Source organism: Charadrius vociferus, unplaced genomic scaffold, assembly GCF_000708025.1.
Source record: "Charadrius vociferus isolate BGI_N301 unplaced genomic scaffold, ASM70802v2 scaffold450, whole genome shotgun sequence".
Classification (NCBI taxonomy): domain Eukaryota; kingdom Metazoa; phylum Chordata; class Aves; order Charadriiformes; family Charadriidae; genus Charadrius; species Charadrius vociferus.
Genome location: NW_009646931.1, coordinates 2,623,967 through 2,643,730, shown reverse-complemented (window position 1 = coordinate 2,643,730; position 19,764 = coordinate 2,623,967). Strand labels below are relative to the sequence as shown.

Genomic DNA, 19,764 nt, shown 5'->3' with positions numbered 1-19,764 from the left:
CTATTTATCAAAAACTGCAAGCAACAACTTTGATATTACAATTAATGTAATTTTTAATGAAACATGAAGAATATTTGCTGCCATGTAAACTTATGCCTAACCATTCCTCTAAAATCTTACTGCAATATTTGATATTTCTTGTCTTGCAGGTTTCTCCAGTACCTCCCACGGAAAAGTCTTCCGTTTTTCTGAAGGGATATTGACAGAAGTTAATTGTAAAAGGAAACTTTCTTCAAGATAGATGACTAAAGGTAACGGAGAAGATCCAAAATCTGGAAGTAGGATGGAACGCATTCAACAAGGAGTCCGGAAACGTACACTTTTGGCCAAAAAAAAAGTGCAGAGCATAACAAAGGATGATGTTAAAAGTTATTTATTGAGGAATGCCTTTGTGCTCTTCACTATTGTTGCTGTGATTCTTGGTGAGTAATTTGTTCAATAGGAATATTCTGTTCTCCAGTGCATTTGACAATGACGATTTGCCTGGGCGATTTGCATTACAAATGAGATCTCAAATTCTTCTGCACTGATAAGAATGTTCTGGCTTGGAGAGTTTTGGCTTTGACAGCTGCATGTTGAAATTTAGGAAAGAGCCATTTTAATTATTCTAGTATTCCTAAGGAGAATTTTGGTGAAAAAAATCAGCTGGTTTATGGATTCTTCTCTTAAAAAATCAGATACAACAACTGAATTGAATGTTTTCAATGAAATCTTTTTTTTACCAAAGCCAGCTGCAGCAAAATGCTCAGGATGTTATTTTTATTTGCTTAATCTATGAAAAAATAACACGTTTCAAGACAAACAGAAGTCCTCAATGAATGAAATGATGTGTCATTTCTAAGCAAAGTTGTATGTAAGCGTCAATATTTTCAGTTTTGCCTTGATAAATGAAAAACAATCAAACCTAAGTACAAGCTTATGCTCTCTCAGTCACTCACAATCTTACACGTGCATCTTTCAGATGCAATTGGGGCAACAATGGCAATGCTACTTATTCAAAGGACTTCAAGATAGCACCTGATTAAATGCCTTTTTAGAGTATATGGAGAGGAATCCAGGACATCAGACAGCATTTAGATTTGGAATGTACCAAAATGTAAATTTAAAATATTGCTAAACTTTTTGAATTTACATTAGAAAGAGAATCTTCTGAAAAAAAACCCATAGAATTTTTAAAACAAGTTTTCCTTTATATAAGTACGTGATCACTTTCGGTAATATTCCTTCAACTACAGATTTTCTAAATAACACCATATGTTTCATGAAATACCATTCTTTACAGTGTAAGCAAGAACATTATGGCTTTACTGTACTATTTTCATTTTTATTTTCTAATTTCTATGAATCTGCTCCTGAAACCCTAAGTGTTAACACTTAAAGATAAGGGTATATATCTTATACCTATATAGTCTCTACTGTCCTTGATAATGCTGCGCCATATAAGTCTGCTTGCTATTTATCTACAGCTTTTTTAGGAATTAAAATTTTAGGGCTTTAGCAGTATTTTTGCTTGATACCACATCTGCAGGGTTCTTTTAAATGAATTTCAGGTCTGATGGTCATTTGCTGGGAGACAACTATATTTATTTGCGTATTGGTAAAATAAAGTAGTTCGTTGCCATAACAGAAATGTCAGTCTTGTATTTATCAACAGTATTTGATCACAAGTGCTTTTAGTTCCTAAATAAGAATTTGTTCAATGCAAAACCCCCATTAATAACGGGGGTAAAAAGTTTAGGCATTTCATCTACAATGGTCAGAAAGGGGAGAACAAATTAAACAGGTTTTGAAACACAGTCCATCCTCAAAGCAGTGCAATTCTTAGATTGTCACCTGTCTATACCGCACAAGACCAATGTGCTCTTGCATTTTTTTCCAGTGTCCTCTAGCTCCAGTGTGACTCCCATTAATTTGGCAATGTGGGAACAGTAATGTAGGCTGGACAAGTGTTTTTACTGTTATTGCATGTTCCAATTAGCTTTAGATGACTAGTGACAAACGTCTGCCCACAGCTCCGCTACCACCTACAGCAATGGCAGAGTGCCAGAAAGGCTGGAACACAAGTTAGAGAACAACTCCTGAAAATGTGCAGCCTAGGATGAGCCTCCTGCTCCAGTTCTGCTCATGAACCTATAGACATATCTGGTGTAACATGTAGAAAAACGTCTTCTTATTACGATGACAGAATATTCCATAATTTTCTCACATTTTTTTTATTTGTGGTGTAATTTTACAGTATATATATGATTAGAGCAGTAATTTCACACATGGTAGCTCATAAAAAGGTAAGATTTGGGTTTTTTGAGAGTTTTTTGCTGTTGCAGAAACATTTAGAAGTAGGGAACGGTTGAATAGAGAGCTTAGAGAACACTCAGTGGTTGAACTCCATCTGTCCAGTTTGGCAAGGACCAAATTGTTATCACCTCTCAGTTGTTTGGTGATCTGTGGAAAATCAGGTGGTGGGCTTGATCCCTTTCCTAGCAGACAGTAATCAACGTTGCAAAATAAACCCACCAATTAGTACCACTGGCTGTTTCATCAGAGTTGCTTGGATGTGAGTGTAGGTGGAAACCAAACTATATTCACGCCAGGGTTGAATCATTTACAAGAAATTATGCTTAATGCTCTCTGTAATCTAAACAGACAGATGACATCAGTTTTTAGGGCTGTCAGTCCAGCAATTTTCATAAAGACTAAAGTCAGGAAAAACAGAATTTTATCTTTAAAGAGAGCAACAGTTCTTCAGAAACATTTCTTTCAGGCCAATTCTGTCAAGGCGCTGGCATGAAAAAGACTATTTAATAGAGCATTTCCGATTTCTTTGCTGAGCAGGATTGATGCTGGTAGGATAGTGGATAGGATCATACGCCTTAGTGGAGTTTCAGGACTGTAGTTTATAACAGGCACTTGAGTTTCTGTCTGTGGAAACACACACTTTGTTATGAAGTGGGTAACTGCAACATGCATTTGTTTGTGTTGCATACTGATATTTTGCAAACAGTAGAGATTTTCTGGCATTCACAAGATAAAGGAGAAATACAGGAATTTACCCTAACTTCTGCTGTTACCCTGATTCTGAACTGCATTCTAAACTGCATTCATTAGCTGCTATAATACAAAATCATTTAGTCTTTAAAAACCTACTTATGAATATGTGAGAAGTTATAATTCGTGCTGAGAATCACATAACACTATTTTCCATTTCCCCAAAACCTCAAGAAAGGTCCTTCTGACTTCACATTCTGCATAGGCAGGGTCAGTCTAGCACATTGTCATTATCATTGTTGTTGCTATTTTTACTGAAATTTAAACTGCTTGCAAGTCTTTTAAGAATCTTTCAGAAAAGCATGGTCAATAAGCGAGTTATGATGCAGTTTTTCAGATCCTTCTGGTACACCTAGAAATATTAAATTAGTTTTCTGCAGTGGATCTTGGGAAGAGCCAATACATGAGAACTATTAAGTGAGACGAATTTGGGAAGCTGACCGCTGGTAAATTCAGAGTGTCACGATGACCAGGAGCAATTTAAGGTAGACTAGGGGTCATGGTGGCTCATGGAAAATCTGCAGGAAGTCTTGCAAACTTTGAAGTGCAAGCCAAATTACTGGCAAAATCTTAGGCAGTGCCCTCTCTCCCACGCTACTTAGCTCCATCATCCTGTCCCCAAAATGCCTTCCTTTCAGATACCCTTCCTTCAGCAGACTGTCTTGATTCTCTGCTGCTTACCTCCCATTTTCCAAAAATGCCACCGGAGTCCAGACTTTACTCTGGCAGGACTCCTAAATGCCAAAGAATCTCCTGTGGATTCTGAAGCTTTCAGAAGGAAAGATCAAGACACACAGAGCTGCTGAGCAGAGATCCTCAGAAGCTGTTCACAAATACTGTTTTAATTGAGGGTCTCAGTGAAGTAAAGGGAGGTTGTGGAGCGAGTACTATAAAAAGCAGTTTCTGCATAGTTATGAAGCCATTATAGCTCCAAATCATTATCTAAAATCCTCTTTACGCTGCCAAAGTTATATACTGCAGTTGTCCACTGGGACAGTCAAGGGGGACGGAGATGGATCCAGTTCTGTTTTCTGGTTACCTGTCCACCGAAGGGAGCACAGGACCGGCTGTGTCATTGAGCCCAGTCTTCTGCAATATCACAATAGATGTGAAATGTAGATAGGCCCATCTGTAGAACATCTGTTCTACAACAGCATGAACCATATATAAGATTCCAAAACTTTCCAACATCTTTATAAAAACACCTCGTTAAACGTACAGGAAGAAGACAGGAGAGATGAAGGCATTGCCAATGTCCCCATATACCTGAAAAAAGCAGAGTTAAATAACGCCTGCAGATGATCCTTCATGACACAGAAGGCAAAAACCCCACAAACACCTTAAAATACCTGAAGAGTGAAAAGCTGTGTAGAGTCACAGATTCTCTTATCTCAAAACATTCCAGGTGTGAACAATAGTTTAAAATGAGCCCTGAGAGTTACAAGTCTAATTCACAGGTAGAATCCCGGATAAGGCCCACAAAAAAAGACACCCTCTTGTGTGTTGAAGTGACATCTTTTCTGCTACTGGCCGATCCTCTGTATCCATTGAAGACTGAGGCTGACATACCCAGAGAAGGGTATTTGACCCCATTACACACTGACAATGAACACTACCGCAGTGCCTAAGGCAGCCTTGGTAAAATTTGCATGAAAACAAATCAAAGATCTATCACTACAGGAGAAACAGCTGTGGGACCTGAGTCCTAGGTGAAAGAATATGTTAAAACATAGAGAGAAGTGTGATACCGTACAAAATATTAAGATATACACAAGAAAATCAAGACAGTTTGGGGACAGCTAATGAGAAATTAATTCTATTTATGCTGAACTCAGAGGCTACTGCTGTCTCAATGCTCTCCTAAAGAACCTGCCCAGCACAAATGCTTCCCCACTGAGTGACAAAAACGTCCTAAGTAATATTCTGAAAAAATTGCTAAGCAAAACCTGAATTCTTTTTTAAGTCAAGAAATATTTATAGTTTGGGGAAAAAAAACATAAACAGGCACTGTAAGATCCAGAGTAACACTTAAAAACTCAAAGGAGATGATCCTTTTCAAAACAGAGATAAAGAAATACAAAGAACTTTAATTCTGCTATTATTAAGTAGCCGGTAATAAAAGTCAGGCTGCAAAATCTGAACAGTATGCTAGTGAAGCGGTTATTTGCAAAATACAGTTATGTTAATTTATTATCACAGTCTTAATTTCTTAAGGTACACTATGATATTACTGAAATGAAACAGCACGGGTTGTTGGACTGCCATATGTGGCACAGAGTAACAACAATAAACTTGGCTACTTTGTGAATCATAACTGTGCATTCTGGAGACAGCAGCTGTGCATATATACACAGTAAAGATACAAAATGTGCTAAATATAGCCTTACCACCTTTTTTATTTGCTCTAAATTGCCAAATCAGTGGACTTGCAAAGTGGTGCTCTAACGTAGTATGTCTGAGTGGTCATAAAACAATCCAGAGAAACATATTCACGGCACTCTGCATATAGCTTGTGAAAAGGAAGGTGAGATTCTCAAAACTCTCTAGAAATTAAACTTAAATTTATTTCTGCAATACTATTTCTTACAATGCAGATTTCAAGGCTGTCCTGGGTGGAATGCGGGACAGTAACCGCATGAGACATTTAGGATGTTTATGTGGTTTCTCAGAGATTTTACAAGAAAATTCCACAAATGCCTGTAGAATATGGCAGTCATGCTATCAAAAGGTGTGTTACAACAGAAACAGTGGTCATCTCAAACACTGTCAAAAAAAATTTTGTGTTGAGTATCAAAGGGGACTAAAAAGATGTTTCAGCATCCGGTGAACTAGGGCTTGCCAGTCCTCTCCACTTTTCAGTAGGCACGCACTGTAGTCACTATGGTGACTGCAAAGCAGTACAAAATCATAAGCAAAGGGCCAATGATTTGTACGCTGAGTAAATGTTTAACGTTGTCAGATCCTTACTAGCACCTTACTAGCACTACTGTTAAGCTAGAATGAGTTGTCATCTGCACTGGAATGCTTTTGAGTTGGCCACAATGAAGGTGTAGCTGAAGACGGCATGTTCAGTTGTTTATGAATTCCTGAAACTTTCATTCATGTGGCTTAAACTTCTCACGTGATTTCTTGAAATAACCAGGCATCTAAAAGTTCCCAGGGATTTTATGACACGAAAGAATAAATGTTTTTATAAAATACTTATCTTTTTAGGTTAATCAAGATAAAAAGCATTTGAAAAACTATACAAAGAAATCCAATATTAAAGAGAGGCGAGAAAAGAAATTAGATCTTCTGGATGTTAATAAGGCTGCTAAAAAGTAAGATATAAATGCAGGCATTGTGACAGTTCATACTGTAGCGCTGACTTCTAGATCAGCAGCTGAGAGATACTGACTTTTTTTTTTTTTTCTCGCCTTGTTAAAAAAATCAGATGTTCTGGAACCACCAACTGCATATAATAATCCACGCAGTCACTTAAGTTGTGTATATCCTCTTTCCATCATTCCAATTCCTTTCATTTACTGTGCACTCCCTTCGGATTTTGTATTTCATTCAGTTTCAGATTACAGCTTCTTTGGGATTCAGCATATTTTCTCATACATTTGTTTCTCAGAATATTACAGCTCAGTTCAATCTGTAGCTTTGAAGCAATAAGGCAATGCAAGTGATAAATAAAAAAAATAGTAAGGAGCCAAGAGATTTCTTCCTCCCATACTAATTTCTCCAACAGTGTTGTTCATAGAATATGCTGTGGTATCTACAGTGTATATTAGGAAACAGCTAGGCTCCTGACCAAGGAGTTTTAAATTAGTCATTGATACAACAACAACAAAAAAAAGAGGGTATGGAATCAGGAAGAAACTATGGAAAACAGGGAAAGAACAAATGGAAATTATTCTAGAGAAATTTTACTAAGATGGATTATTCCATTTATTATGTGAACCCATCAGACTTGAAGTCGTATTGGCACTGTACTTGTAATCAAGAGGATGAAACCACAGGTTTTGTAACTTTTTTAAAATCCATACAAAATAAATTTATTTTGAGGATAGATTTTATAAGGCATTTTTTCACAAAAGAGGAACATAATAGGTCCAGTGAACTGTACAACAGTGAAAAGGAAAACAGTTAAAAGCAGGAAAAGAGGCAAACAAGACCAGAAGGATAACAGGATAATCAGGAGGATAATAAAGTGTCACTGTTACTCATATTTTGCGGTTGTCCCCCCATGTCCTTTCTCTTAGCAGCATTTATATCCACCTTTTCAATTCTTGTTCAATTCTGTACACTGAAGAAATGCATTTTCTTGCGTGAAATTTGACATGTCTATGTATTTTCTACTGGCATGGATATAGGATTATAAAGGGAAATCAGCTTGACAGTTACAAAATGTGTGCTTGGTTTTCACCATTTACTGTAACTTGGCATAACTGAAAATTCATTTCTTCAAAAAAGTCTATAAAACATGGGGCTCAAGTGTTACGCATTATTTACAGTGCAACATAAGCTGGTCCCTCAAACTGGCTCTAGTAAATGCTCTGGTTTTACAATTCCCAAAGACTAAATTAAAATAAGAATAAAATTGGCTTTGTACGAAGATAGCAGGACCATTAATCAGGGAACTCCTGGGAGTGCTAACCAAAGGCAGTTGATAAATAAGGGTATGCATATATTTTCCTGTCAAGCAAAGGAAGCTGCATAGGGAATCCAAATCTCAGACCTGGGAGTCTTTTTAGTGCATGAACGAGAGCTAGGAGACTCAAAAGGGTAACCCCACAAGTCCACACGCTAAGCATGTGACTGCCTAAAACTTGCTCGGGAGGAAAAACCAACCAACAAACACGGTTTGCATTCCTACTCCCACTCGTTTCTGAGTGAGTCAGGACCATGCCAGATATTTTCACCCAGTCAAGATCCCGAAGCAGGAGCCCTCACCTTGGCAATGGTGTCAGCAGTGCTTGAGGATTTGGCTTACTCTTTTCCTTTCAAAAGGCAAGTTATAAGAGGATGCAATTCCACCATTCCTTTCAAAGTTGTGTCATCAGGCAGAAGGAAATGCAAGACTTCAAAGGCAAATACATATGCCAAGAGAGCGAAAGGTGGCATGATGTTTTAATCTAACGGCTAAAACACTCATCTATAACAGGGAGCCCCAGGTTATGAAGTAATCCTTTGAGCAAGAACAGGAACACAGGGCATTCCAAATCCAAGCAATTCTCTGCATGCATCTGTTGTGTTCAGTTTCGAGATCCCCAGGACTTAGCCTGGAATTAGGCAAATAGATGTTTAGTTCGTGGCAGTTCTGAGAAAAACACAAGCAGAACGGTGGCAAGTGACTGGTCTTCCAAAACAAACAGAGAAGTGCCCATTAACTTGATAGATTTCCAGAACTAAGCTTTTTTATCTATAAGGACTTTGAAGGTCACAACTGGGACTCGGGTACTTACTGTGTAATTAAGTATTGTTCCAGGTGTCAGTTTCCCTTTGCCATTTTGGTGACCTTTAAGATAGGGAAATTCTGCCACCCTGAATAACACCTGACAGTGAGAAGAGATGTATCATAACCTATATGGAGGTTACATCTAAATTAATTCTCTATGCTACAACATATCCTTCAGATGAGTTAGGTCTTTTTAATGAACCGAAATGAAACACTTTCGGAAATTCATGTGTTGAAAGAGGCTGTTGACCAGGAAACTAAACAGATGGAAGGTTCTAGTTATGAATAGTTTCATAGTCATATTGAGATTTTTAGGGATGTAGTGGCTCAACTAACAAAATCAAACAGCTAGGGGCTGAAAGACGGTGACACAGTTCCGTGAATCTCAGTCACGAACCTAATTTCCGTATTGAAAGAATACACTGAATGGTAAATCAAACATAAATAAAGGATTCCTGTAATGCTTACACCTGATATGGCAAAAGTCTTATATTCTACAATAGGAAATGCTTCCTGTCAGTCTATCCAGGTTGTCTGCATATGTCAGCAAGATACTGGATAAAAAAAGATTCTCCAAAATCTTTTGCAAAGTCTGCCTCGTGAGTTATGTTCCATGACCCAAACAGTTCTGGCATAGGCATATCTTGATTCAACAAAATACTTAATCCTTAGCGGCAAACATCTCAGTTACAGATTTAGACTATCTGCTCTAAGCTAAATTAACAGGTGGTTTTGTAGGAATGAAAAGTTGGGCTAGCTCCATAGAGATATGAATGCATAATTTGAATGTCCCACAAATGATGGTGTAAGACTGCATATCAAGGAAGCCAAGCCTACAGTGAACTGTTTTGTAATGTCTGTCTAAGGTGGAATTAAAAAAAAAGAACAAATAAAGGCAACTATCAAGGTCTAACCTCAGGCTCTCCAGTAAACTACACTAGAAGTTCTTCAGAGTAGAGCTCTGTTTACTGAGCATGTTTGCACAAAGTTCCTGGCACTGAGGGATCTCAGTCTCATTGACTACGATTCCTCAGTGTTACTATGCTGTAAGAATACAAAATAATACAGATGAGCAGCTGAAACTGTAGTAGAGAAAAACAGAATTCGGTGCTGTTACAGACTATGTCAGCAAAAACATTAACATTAGTAAAGAAGGTGAAGCAGCAAAGTAAACACAGGCACAACAAAAAACAGTTATTACGGTAACTTTGTAAAGCACTGGGTAGTACCATAATTCTAAACAATACTTCACAAAATATACTCTGGCATGTATTGTGAAGGTCTGATCTTTTTTATATGTATAGTAAGAGAGAATTCCTGAATTTTGATTGAATTATTTGTTACTTTTTGCATCAAAAGTATTTTTTCTGTAGCTCAGAGTCTAATAAGAGTATAAACTAGGACTAGCTTGTCTTTCAATCAAGTCTTTTGTCTGAGGATGAAATCAGAAATATGTCCCTATTCCATAAAGAACAGTCTCCTTCAGGGCCAGCAGTGAAAAGTTGTCTTCACCCCAAATCTTCTACAAATGGCCTGCAATTGCTTGTCTCACAAATAACAACAAAAGAGAAATCAAAGGTCATAAATAAATGCAGAAACAGTTCAAGGAAAAAATAAGGAAAAAAATTTAAAGGCAAACAGAGAAGCAGAACAAAAAGCAAAGAGAATGATCTTTTGGGCTTGTTCTCAAAGGAAGAAAATTACCTCCTAATTGGGGAAGAAGGGCAAATGAACCAAATAACTAGAGAGGGAAGGGAAAAAATGTATGAGTTTAACACTGGAGCGAAGAAGTAGCAAAGGACAGATTTCAGTGATTTTCTTTTAAAAACTTTTTAACAACACTCAGATGCTGTTATATACTCAGATTTGGTATAAGAAGCATCCTCGTTTTGGCGGTACCTCATAAAACAGTGATTTTACTCATTCCTTAGTTGCATCAGTTCTTCCTTACTGACTCCCCATTTCAGTCATATGCCTCTGTCCACAAAATCCAAAGAGGGGCTGCTGTGTCTGCAAGTAAAGACAACATGCAAGTGCCCAGCCATAGCCATAAAGCTGTTTCAGGAATTCAGGCACCTCCAGAGTTAGGCAGTGGCAGGCAGAGGTCTTCAGTGTCTTAATTCTGAGCTGTGAATTAAAAGCCTATGTATCTGTGTTAGTTTAGCTCTAAATGCCCATAAAATACTAGAGTATTACAAAATGCCCCTGGGTCTCTGCAAATTGTAACTGAATGGTGATGTTAGAATTCTGGTGTGATTTTTTTTTGGAAGGTAATAGCTCTCACTGCATAAAGCTAATCTTCGGGGTCAGGTTCAGAAGGCAGGTGTTCCAGATGCACAGTGACCGCAGCACCGCAGCTCTGTCACCTCTCAGCATAGCTGAAAGCACCATGGCACTCTCGTGACCCCCGAACAAAGGTAACACACTGTCTTCTCTTCTGACGCAGGGAACAACTCTTTGACATCAGTGTAACTCTTACTTCGCTACACATTTGCTTTTCTCTGGACATGTCTCTTTTTACAGCCTTAGAATTCTGTCCAGGTGGAATTGGAGACCTTTTTACTGATGTTTTTTGACCTTTCACAGCTTAATTGAGGCAGGAGTTTCAGCGAAATTCCTTGATATCTGGAAGTGCAGAGAGCCGCAGGGGGCACGTGTGAATGCAGAGTAGACTCTGTAGCTTGTGGGCAATGACTTTAGCATTCCCAGAAAGAGCCAGGGCTGCCATAAATCAGTATGTGCCATCCAGAACTACCACAGGTAGTTTGGGCACAGTAAGCACAGTGCCTCCTGACCAAAGTACATATGTGTTTTATATACAGATAAACCAGGTAGTTGGTTCTTCCCAACAGAATTAAGTCAACAAGTTGTAAGGTATCACTTTGCTGCTAGACCTATCCCATACCACAATATATCATAACATTGGGATCTTCAGATCCCAGTCATGTCTGAGATATCTAGCTCTTCTACGGTGCTTCTCCCATGACTCCCCTCATGATATCTCTCAAGTAAATGAGAGGTAGCTATTTGTATCCAAATTAACCCATATTCCACTTCAATATAGCCACCTATAGGAGCTGTTTAGAGCTGTCCTTAAGCTCTCTATTGCACTGGCATAATACAGTTAGAAGTAACTTACCACACAAAAATATATACAACTATACACATGAGATTCTCTGCTGTGTGAATGTCAAATGAGTGCTGTAGACGTATAACAGCTAGTTTATTAAGCCAACTGATACTTGGTCTTCTTCAGGTGTGAAACCGAGAAGTAAGTTCAGGTGGAAAACATTTGCTCTAAATTCAACCTCAGAAGAACAGAATTAAAGGAATTTTAAGCTACATATTAGCTCCAATTCTGGATTGCCATAGGAAGAGTAACTGGTTGCTTAAGGGTATGTTTCTGTGATTAAGCCAGTCCTACCTCTTCCTCTGGCTGCATAATTCCACCCCCAAATGTTTGCTTTCCTCCTTTGCCATCAACCAGCACCACCACAATCTAGCACAGCAGTAAACCTGGCCAGGGAACTAATCTGGCAGAAATCTAACCCAGTAAAAAATAGTTCCTCCCTGGTCTAGCACCCAAATAAGCTCATCTCGGTATCTGACAAGTACAAACGCACTGAAGTAAGGACTTTGGTTTTGTCTAGTTTGGAGGAAAGGAGGCTGAGGGGCGACCTCATTGCTCTCTTCCTGAGGAGGGAACTGGTACCCAGTGACAGGACACATGGGAATGGCTCAAAGCTGCATCAGGTGAGGTTTAGACTGGACATTAGGAACATTTCTTTACCCAGAGGATGGTCACACACTGGAACAGGCTTCCTAGAGTCGATTCCTTGGGTCGATGCCCCAAGACTGTCAGTGTTTCAGAGACATTTGGACAATGCCTTTGCTTTAACTTTTGGTCAGCCCTGAAGTGGTCAGGCTGTTGGACTAGATGACAGTTGTAGGTCCCTTCCAACTCAAATATTGTATTGTATTGTATTGTATTGTATTCTATTCTATAAAAAAGATCAATTTAAATTGTAGTCTCTTCCTAGCTGTAGTAATTTGGTGCTCTCTACAGCATTATTCCCTTCTGTTTGATGCCATACATGCCCTTCCTTACCTTAGTACAGGACCTGGACAAAATAGCCTATTACTGTCTCTCCTGAACCAAGGGCATTTCTTCTTTTTTGGAATGAAGACTCAAAAAGTGCTTTTTAGGTTATGCCATCAAATCTACTTTGTCTGAAGGACCTTTAAAGAGGGTCATAATCTTACACGTTTAGGATAAAAAAGGCCAAAGAGATGTAATAAGGCAGCACTGTGAATGTATAATACCAGAAGTAGTTCTCAAATGCTTAAGAGCAGTAACTCTGCTGCAGTCCTAAATTAAATGAATTGAGTAAAAAATGTAACTAGTTAACTACTAAACAATAATTAGCATAATGAGAGTTAATCTTTAAGATAAAATTAGTGAAAGTAACAAAGCAGTCACAAAGAAAAGAAGTCTGCTGCAGTATTTAGGTATTGAATATTTTGGTCAGGTATTTAGGTTCAACAAAATGGTTTCAAGGGGAACATACCTCCCTGCCTACGTAAGGAAAACCTGAAAATAAGGAAGGAGCAGGTGATATACAAGGGTGGGGTGGGGGGGTGGGGTAGGGAGGGGAGGTGTCAGTATAAAACTATGGGGAAAAAAAGATGAAAATCAAAAGCATGCAAGTGAATTGGTGAGTCTGTGGTTCTTGTGGCAAGCAAAGGAAGAGATTAAGAATGATTGTGATTTTGTCGGCAACTTGAAGTATTTCTTATCACTAGAGAAGTTATTTACCTGTTTGTCTCAAGTAAATACAGTTTTGGCCTTATCTGAAGCTGGTTGTTAGAAGAAAAGGTGTCAGAACAAAATGGTAAATTAAGCAGAAACAAATGACCCAAAGAACAAAAGCATTCATTCCAGAGCTCTGCAGGAACATAAGAATGGAATGGCTGTGCAACTAGCAAAAATATACAATGTCCCATTAAACTGGTAGGAGCCTGATTCTCTTCCTGGCTCTAGCCCAATTTCTGTTATAGAACAAAATGTTATTTGCCTGCTGGTTACAAGGTTTTCTGGAAGAGCACTATTAACAGCTGTTACTTTACTGCATCACTCTACCTGGTTTGAGGTATTCTTTCCCAGTTATTATGAAGTCTTCTATTTCCTGCTGGAAAAGAAAAATAAGTCTGTACCTCATCTATTAAAGGCAAGGATATCAATACGGACCTCAATTGTGTTTTGATATTTACTGGTAAAAAGCAGAAGTGTGTGTTACTCTCACTGGTGTGTTCTGTTTGAACTGGTAAGCACTAACAGGGAAAGGCAGCTCTTGCACTGTCATTAATATAGCACTTCGTAATTTCCTCTTGAAACATGCTTGAGTGATTTTTGATCAATTAAAAAGTAAAACTGCTAGATTTTCTACTTCCTGCATGAAAGTACAGTAGAGAACGTGGACATTGTAGAAGTATGAGCTCCAAGTAATAGTATGATTTTAATTCTTGTGTGTTTCTGAAATAAGATAGAAACCAGAAGCTCATAAGGATTCATTTTAAAGATTGAGACTTCACTCATTTAACAAAACTGCTGCTATTGTTCACTTAAAAACATGATGTGAATTAGGAGCTTGCTTATTCTCTTAAAACTATGAATTATTTGAAGTAGTGAAAAGACCAATCCTCTCTTTATTAATTTTTTATATCTAATTCTTCTAAGTAGACCAAGGAGTAGCATAGACTTAAGCTTTCCTGAAGTTCTTGAATGAGCATTTAGATCTGAGTAAAGCCTCATCTCTCATCTTCTAAGAGTTATGATTTTTTTTTTTACTGATGTTGTGTTTTAAACCCATGTGTAGGTGTGCAACCTATTTCATCTAGGCAACAAAGGATCATGTGAAAAAGGTCTCTAGCATTGTGAGACCAAGGCATTTTCTAATACAATTAAGAACTTCATTTTCTCCATGGAGCATTTTAAATTTCATTATTTTCACCTTCTGCTCCTTTCAAGTTTTAAATTCTCTCTTCACTGTTTTCATACAAACTGAATTTTATTTTGAACATCTACATTGGGATAAAAATGCAATAAAATGGTTTAGTTCAAGGATTGTTCTAATTGTCATCGGGACTATCTGCAAATCAAGTTTTCCATAAATTTGACTATATCACTGACAAGAACAACTCAAAAATCTTTTTATAACTCAAATCTGATTTGCTTCTTCATTATGAACTGTATAAATTATTCAGCAATATGGTTCTGTTATACAACTGTACACATGTGTAGGATTCAGCTCCCTATCTTAAAAATGCAGTACTGATTTTTGTCTGGAAAAAGCCTAACAAATTCTGTTGAGCAATCTACTCTTCGCTGAAGTGCAGAAATGGTACACCATTTACTGTTTGAGAAGTCAGGCTCTGATAGCGTTGATTAGTTGTTCTTTTCTGTTACAAAGGGTAGAGAGAAACCTGCACAACAGGTTGTGGGAGCTTGTTTCAGACAAGGCTTTGTTTCATTACCATTTTCAGAATTAATCAGAAACTTGAAACTTTTACTGAGGAAGGCCAGCTCCAGTATTTAATCTTCTCAGTCTTGATCATGGAGGGTGCTAAGCACTACAACTCTTACCACACACGCAGACGTGGATGCACACCTTCCAGAGGTTTAGTACCTCCTACCAGGTCTTACTTCCCAATTTTATTCTGATGCTTTGTCATTGTGTCTATCTTTAAATCATTATTGTATGCTGTTACCTCTTCTATTTAAAACCTGTGAATGTTGGTTCTGAGAAGTGAATTCAAAGAAGTCAAAGCTACCCTGCCAAGTTTGACTTTTCTGTTTCAAGTTCATAATTTTTTTTTAATAAAACTTTGTCAGATAGGATGTAATATCCAGTATCTAGATATCTAAACCAGAACAGAAAACAACGTTTCATCACCATATATCCTAAATCAAGAGAGACCGGTAAAATCATGCTGTTCCGCTTTCATTATCATGGACTACATTGAGGAAATAATTCGCTTAAATTCCTTTTCACGCTGCTAAGATCACTATGTGAACACAATTTCCAGAAACATCTGTGAAGCAACTACTACTACGTGTGTTTTACAAGTAGGAAAACTGAGTCAGAGAAAGGTTCTTATGGCTTAGGCATGACTGCATATAAATTAATAGCAGTGCTAAGATTAAGGCTGATGAATTAGTAACTATCAGGTGTTGACCCAGTTCACCAGAATACGCTACCAGGGCACATTTTTTCCACATCGCAGAAATTCTTTTTGTAAATTGCAGTGCTGGGCAGCCCTGTAATTATGCACAGAGCACTTTAGGACAAAAAGAAGCAGTAATTTTTGGCTCAACAGGTTTACATGGAGCTTCAGAAGCTTACTCTCACTACCAATAATATTCATTCAAACAGCCATCTACTCAGACCCTGATTCTCTCTTAGGCCACTTTGTATTGCTTGGACAGCAGTGGACCACATAATCAAGCCCTTATAGTATAGCATAAGGACTAGTTCTTATAGCAACCTCAGAAACCCTTACTAACTTCAGTGAGGCTTTGTACTAGTGCAGAGATTAATTCATGTGGAACTAATTGCAGGACTGTGGCCTAAGTAAGAAACTGGTCTAGCTCCATTTGCTTGTTATCCAGTTGTCAAAATGTAGTGCTCATTAAGTGCAGAAACAAAGGGTCCAGATGGATTCTTTATATCTGAGAAATGTGTTTCCCATATAAAAAGAAAATAATCAGTAACACTGCAGTGGAATTTAAAACCTTAGTGAAAAGAAGGGAAACTCTAATGCAGGTCTTTTAATCAAGAGTAATTCAGAGGCCCTTCCTCTATGCAGTTTATGATCTACTTTTGCCTAAAAAAACCTATTTGTGCAAAATGCAGTTTCACTACCTGAGTCTATAGAATATGAATGAGACTCAAACAAATGCCTTCTATTCCCACTGGTCTCTTCCACAGTGTGAACTCCATGCTTGTTTCCAATTGTGCTCTAATCACTTTTCTCCCATTCTGTAACACTGAGATTTTCTGCCCTACACAAGATATTTCTGGGCTCCTCTAACTTAACCAACCTGCTGAAGTCCTTAACAGCAGGACCAGACAGACAGGGGTCACTAACATGAAAGTAATAGCTGTTTCCTTACATCAGCAGATGGCAATAAGCTAGTGTAGGAGGCATAACAGCATATTTTAGCTAGTAAAAGTTGGCATGAAGATATTATCTGCTGTATGGATGTACGAATCTAAAATATGATTAAAAAAACCCAAAACCTCAAAGTGATTAAGAATTGGAACTAGCAGTTTCCAGAACTATTCTCTTAAAACTATGAATTATTTGAAGTAGTGAAAAGACCAATCCTCTCTTTATTAATTTTTTATATCTAATTCTTCTAAGTAGACCAAGGAGTAGCATAGACTTAAGCTTTCCTGAAGTTCTTGAATGAGCATTTAGATCTGAGTAAAGCCTCATCTCTCATCTTCTAAGAGTTATGATTTTTTTTTTTACTGATGTTGTGTTTTAAACCCATGTGTAGGTGTGCAACCTATTTCATCTAGGCAACAAAGGATCATGTGAAAAAGGTCTCTAGCATTGTGAGACCAAGGCATTTTCTAATACAATTAAGAACTTCATTTTCTCCATGGAGCATTTTAAATTTCATTATTTTCACCTTCTGCTCCTTTCAAGTTTTAAATTCTCTCTTCACTGTTTTCATACAAACTGAATTTTATTTTGAACATCTACATTGGGATAAAAATGCAATAAAATGGTTTAGTTCAAGGATTGTTCTAATTGTCATCGGGACTATCTGCAAATCAAGTTTTCCATAAATTTGACTATATCACTGACAAGAACAACTCAAAAATCTTTTTATAACTCAAATCTGATTTGCTTCTTCATTATGAACTGTATAAATTATTCAGCAATATGGTTCTGTTATACAACTGTACACATGTGTAGGATTCAGCTCCCTATCTTAAAAATGCAGTACTGATTTTTGTCTGGAAAAAGCCTAACAAATTCTGTTGAGCAATCTACTCTTCGCTGAAGTGCAGAAATGGTACACCATTTACTGTTTGAGAAGTCAGGCTCTGATAGCGTTGATTAGTTGTTCTTTTCTGTTACAAAGGGTAGAGAGAAACCTGCACAACAGGTTGTGGGAGCTTGTTTCAGACAAGGCTTTGTTTCATTACCATTTTCAGAATTAATCAGAAACTTGAAACTTTTACTGAGGAAGGCCAGCTCCAGTATTTAATCTTCTCAGTCTTGATCATGGAGGGTGCTAAGCACTACAACTCTTACCACACACGCAGACGTGGATGCACACCTTCCAGAGGTTTAGTACCTCCTACCAGGTCTTACTTCCCAATTTTATTCTGATGCTTTGTCATTGTGTCTATCTTTAAATCATTATTGTATGCTGTTACCTCTTCTATTTAAAACCTGTGAATGTTGGTTCTGAGAAGTGAATTCAAAGAAGTCAAAGCTACCCTGCCAAGTTTGACTTTTCTGTTTCAAGTTCATAATTTTTTTTTAATAAAACTTTGTCAGATAGGATGTAATATCCAGTATCTAGATATCTAAACCAGAACAGAAAACAACGTTTCATCACCATATATCCTAAATCAAGAGAGACCGGTAAAATCATGCTGTTCCGCTTTCATTATCATGGACTACATTGAGGAAATAATTCGCTTAAATTCCTTTTCACGCTGCTAAGATCACTATGTGAACACAATTTCCAGAAACATCTGTGAAGCAACTACTACTACGTGTGTTTTACAAGTAGGAAAACTGAGTCAGAGAAAGGTTCTTATGGCTTAGGCATGACTGCATATAAATTAATAGCAGTGCTAAGATTAAGGCTGATGAATTAGTAACTATCAGGTGTTGACCCAGTTCACCAGAATACGCTACCAGGGCACATTTTTTCCACATCGCAGAAATTCTTTTTGTAAACTGCAGTGCTGGGCAGCCCTGTAATTATGCACAGAGCACTTTAGGACAAAAAGAAGCAGTAATTTTTGGCTCAACAGGTTTACATGGAGCTTCAGAAGCTTACTCTCACTACCAATAATATTCATTCAAACAGCCATCTACTCAGACCCTGATTCTCTCTTAGGCCACTTTGTATTGCTTGGACAGCAGTGGACCACATAATCAAGCCCTTATAGTATAGCATAAGGACTAGTTCTTATAGCAACCTCAGAAACCCTTACTAACTTCAGTGAGGCTTTGTACTAGTGCAGAGATTAATTCATGTGGAACTAATTGCAGGACTGTGGCCTAAGTAAGAAACTGGTCTAGCTCCATTTGCTTGTTATCCAGTTGTCAAAATGTAGTGCTCATTAAGTACAGAAACAAAAGGCTCAGATGGATTCTTTATATCTGAGAAATGTGTTTCCCATATAAAAAGAAAATAATCAGTAACACTGCAGTGGAATTTAAAACCTTAGTGAAAAGAAGGGAAACTCTAATGCAGGTCTTTTAATCAAGAGTAATTCAGAGGCCCTTCCTCTATGCAGTTTATGATCTACTTTTGCCTAAAAAAACCTATTTGTGCAAAATGCAGTTTCACTACCTGAGTCTATAGAATATGAATGAGACTCAAACAAATGCCTTCTATTCCCACTGGTCTCTTCCACAGTGTGAACTCCATGCTTGTTTCCAATTGTGCTCTAATCACTTTTCTCCCATTCTGTAACACTGAGATTTTCTGCCCTACACAAGATATTTCTGGGCTCCTCTAACTTAACCAACCTGCTGAAGTCCTTAACAGCAGGACCAGACAGACAGGGGTCACTAACATGAAAGTAATAGCTGTTTCCTTACATCAGCAGATGGCAATAAGCTAGTGTAGGAGGCATAACAGCATATTTTAGCTAGTAAAATTTGGCATGAAGATATTATCTGCTGTATGGATGTACGAATCTAAAATATGATTAAAAAAACCCAAAACCTCAAAGTGATTAAGAATTGGAACTAGCAGTTTCCAGAACTGTTCAATGTTACAGCGTTTCCCGGATGCACCCAAGTTCTAACACGACCTAGAAGTGAGTTTGAATGCTCTGCTGCCTAACATCACTGACGATGTAATTTCATGAAAAGTTCTAGGAAACCTAAATCTCCCTATCTGCCAAAAAAGGGCAGTCCCACTCTTCTCCAAGGCATGTTTCTACCTATTCCCTTGTGAAGGTGCCAACATTTGTGCAGCCACGCGCAAACAAATTACCTCAAGGAACTGACCT

At 37.8% G+C, this 19,764-nt stretch overlaps 1 protein-coding gene across 1 annotated transcript in view; it reads left to right on the top strand.

Annotated features, from left to right (window-relative positions):
* Positions 1-241: 241 nt before the first annotated feature.
* The window catches only part of SLC1A3 (solute carrier family 1 (glial high affinity glutamate transporter), member 3), a 65,589-nt gene continuing 46,066 nt past the window's right edge, over positions 242-19,764 (top strand). Inside the window, 1 exon segment of the mRNA XM_009894679.1 lies at positions 242-422. Coding sequence (XP_009892981.1) covers positions 242-422 — 181 coding nt within the window.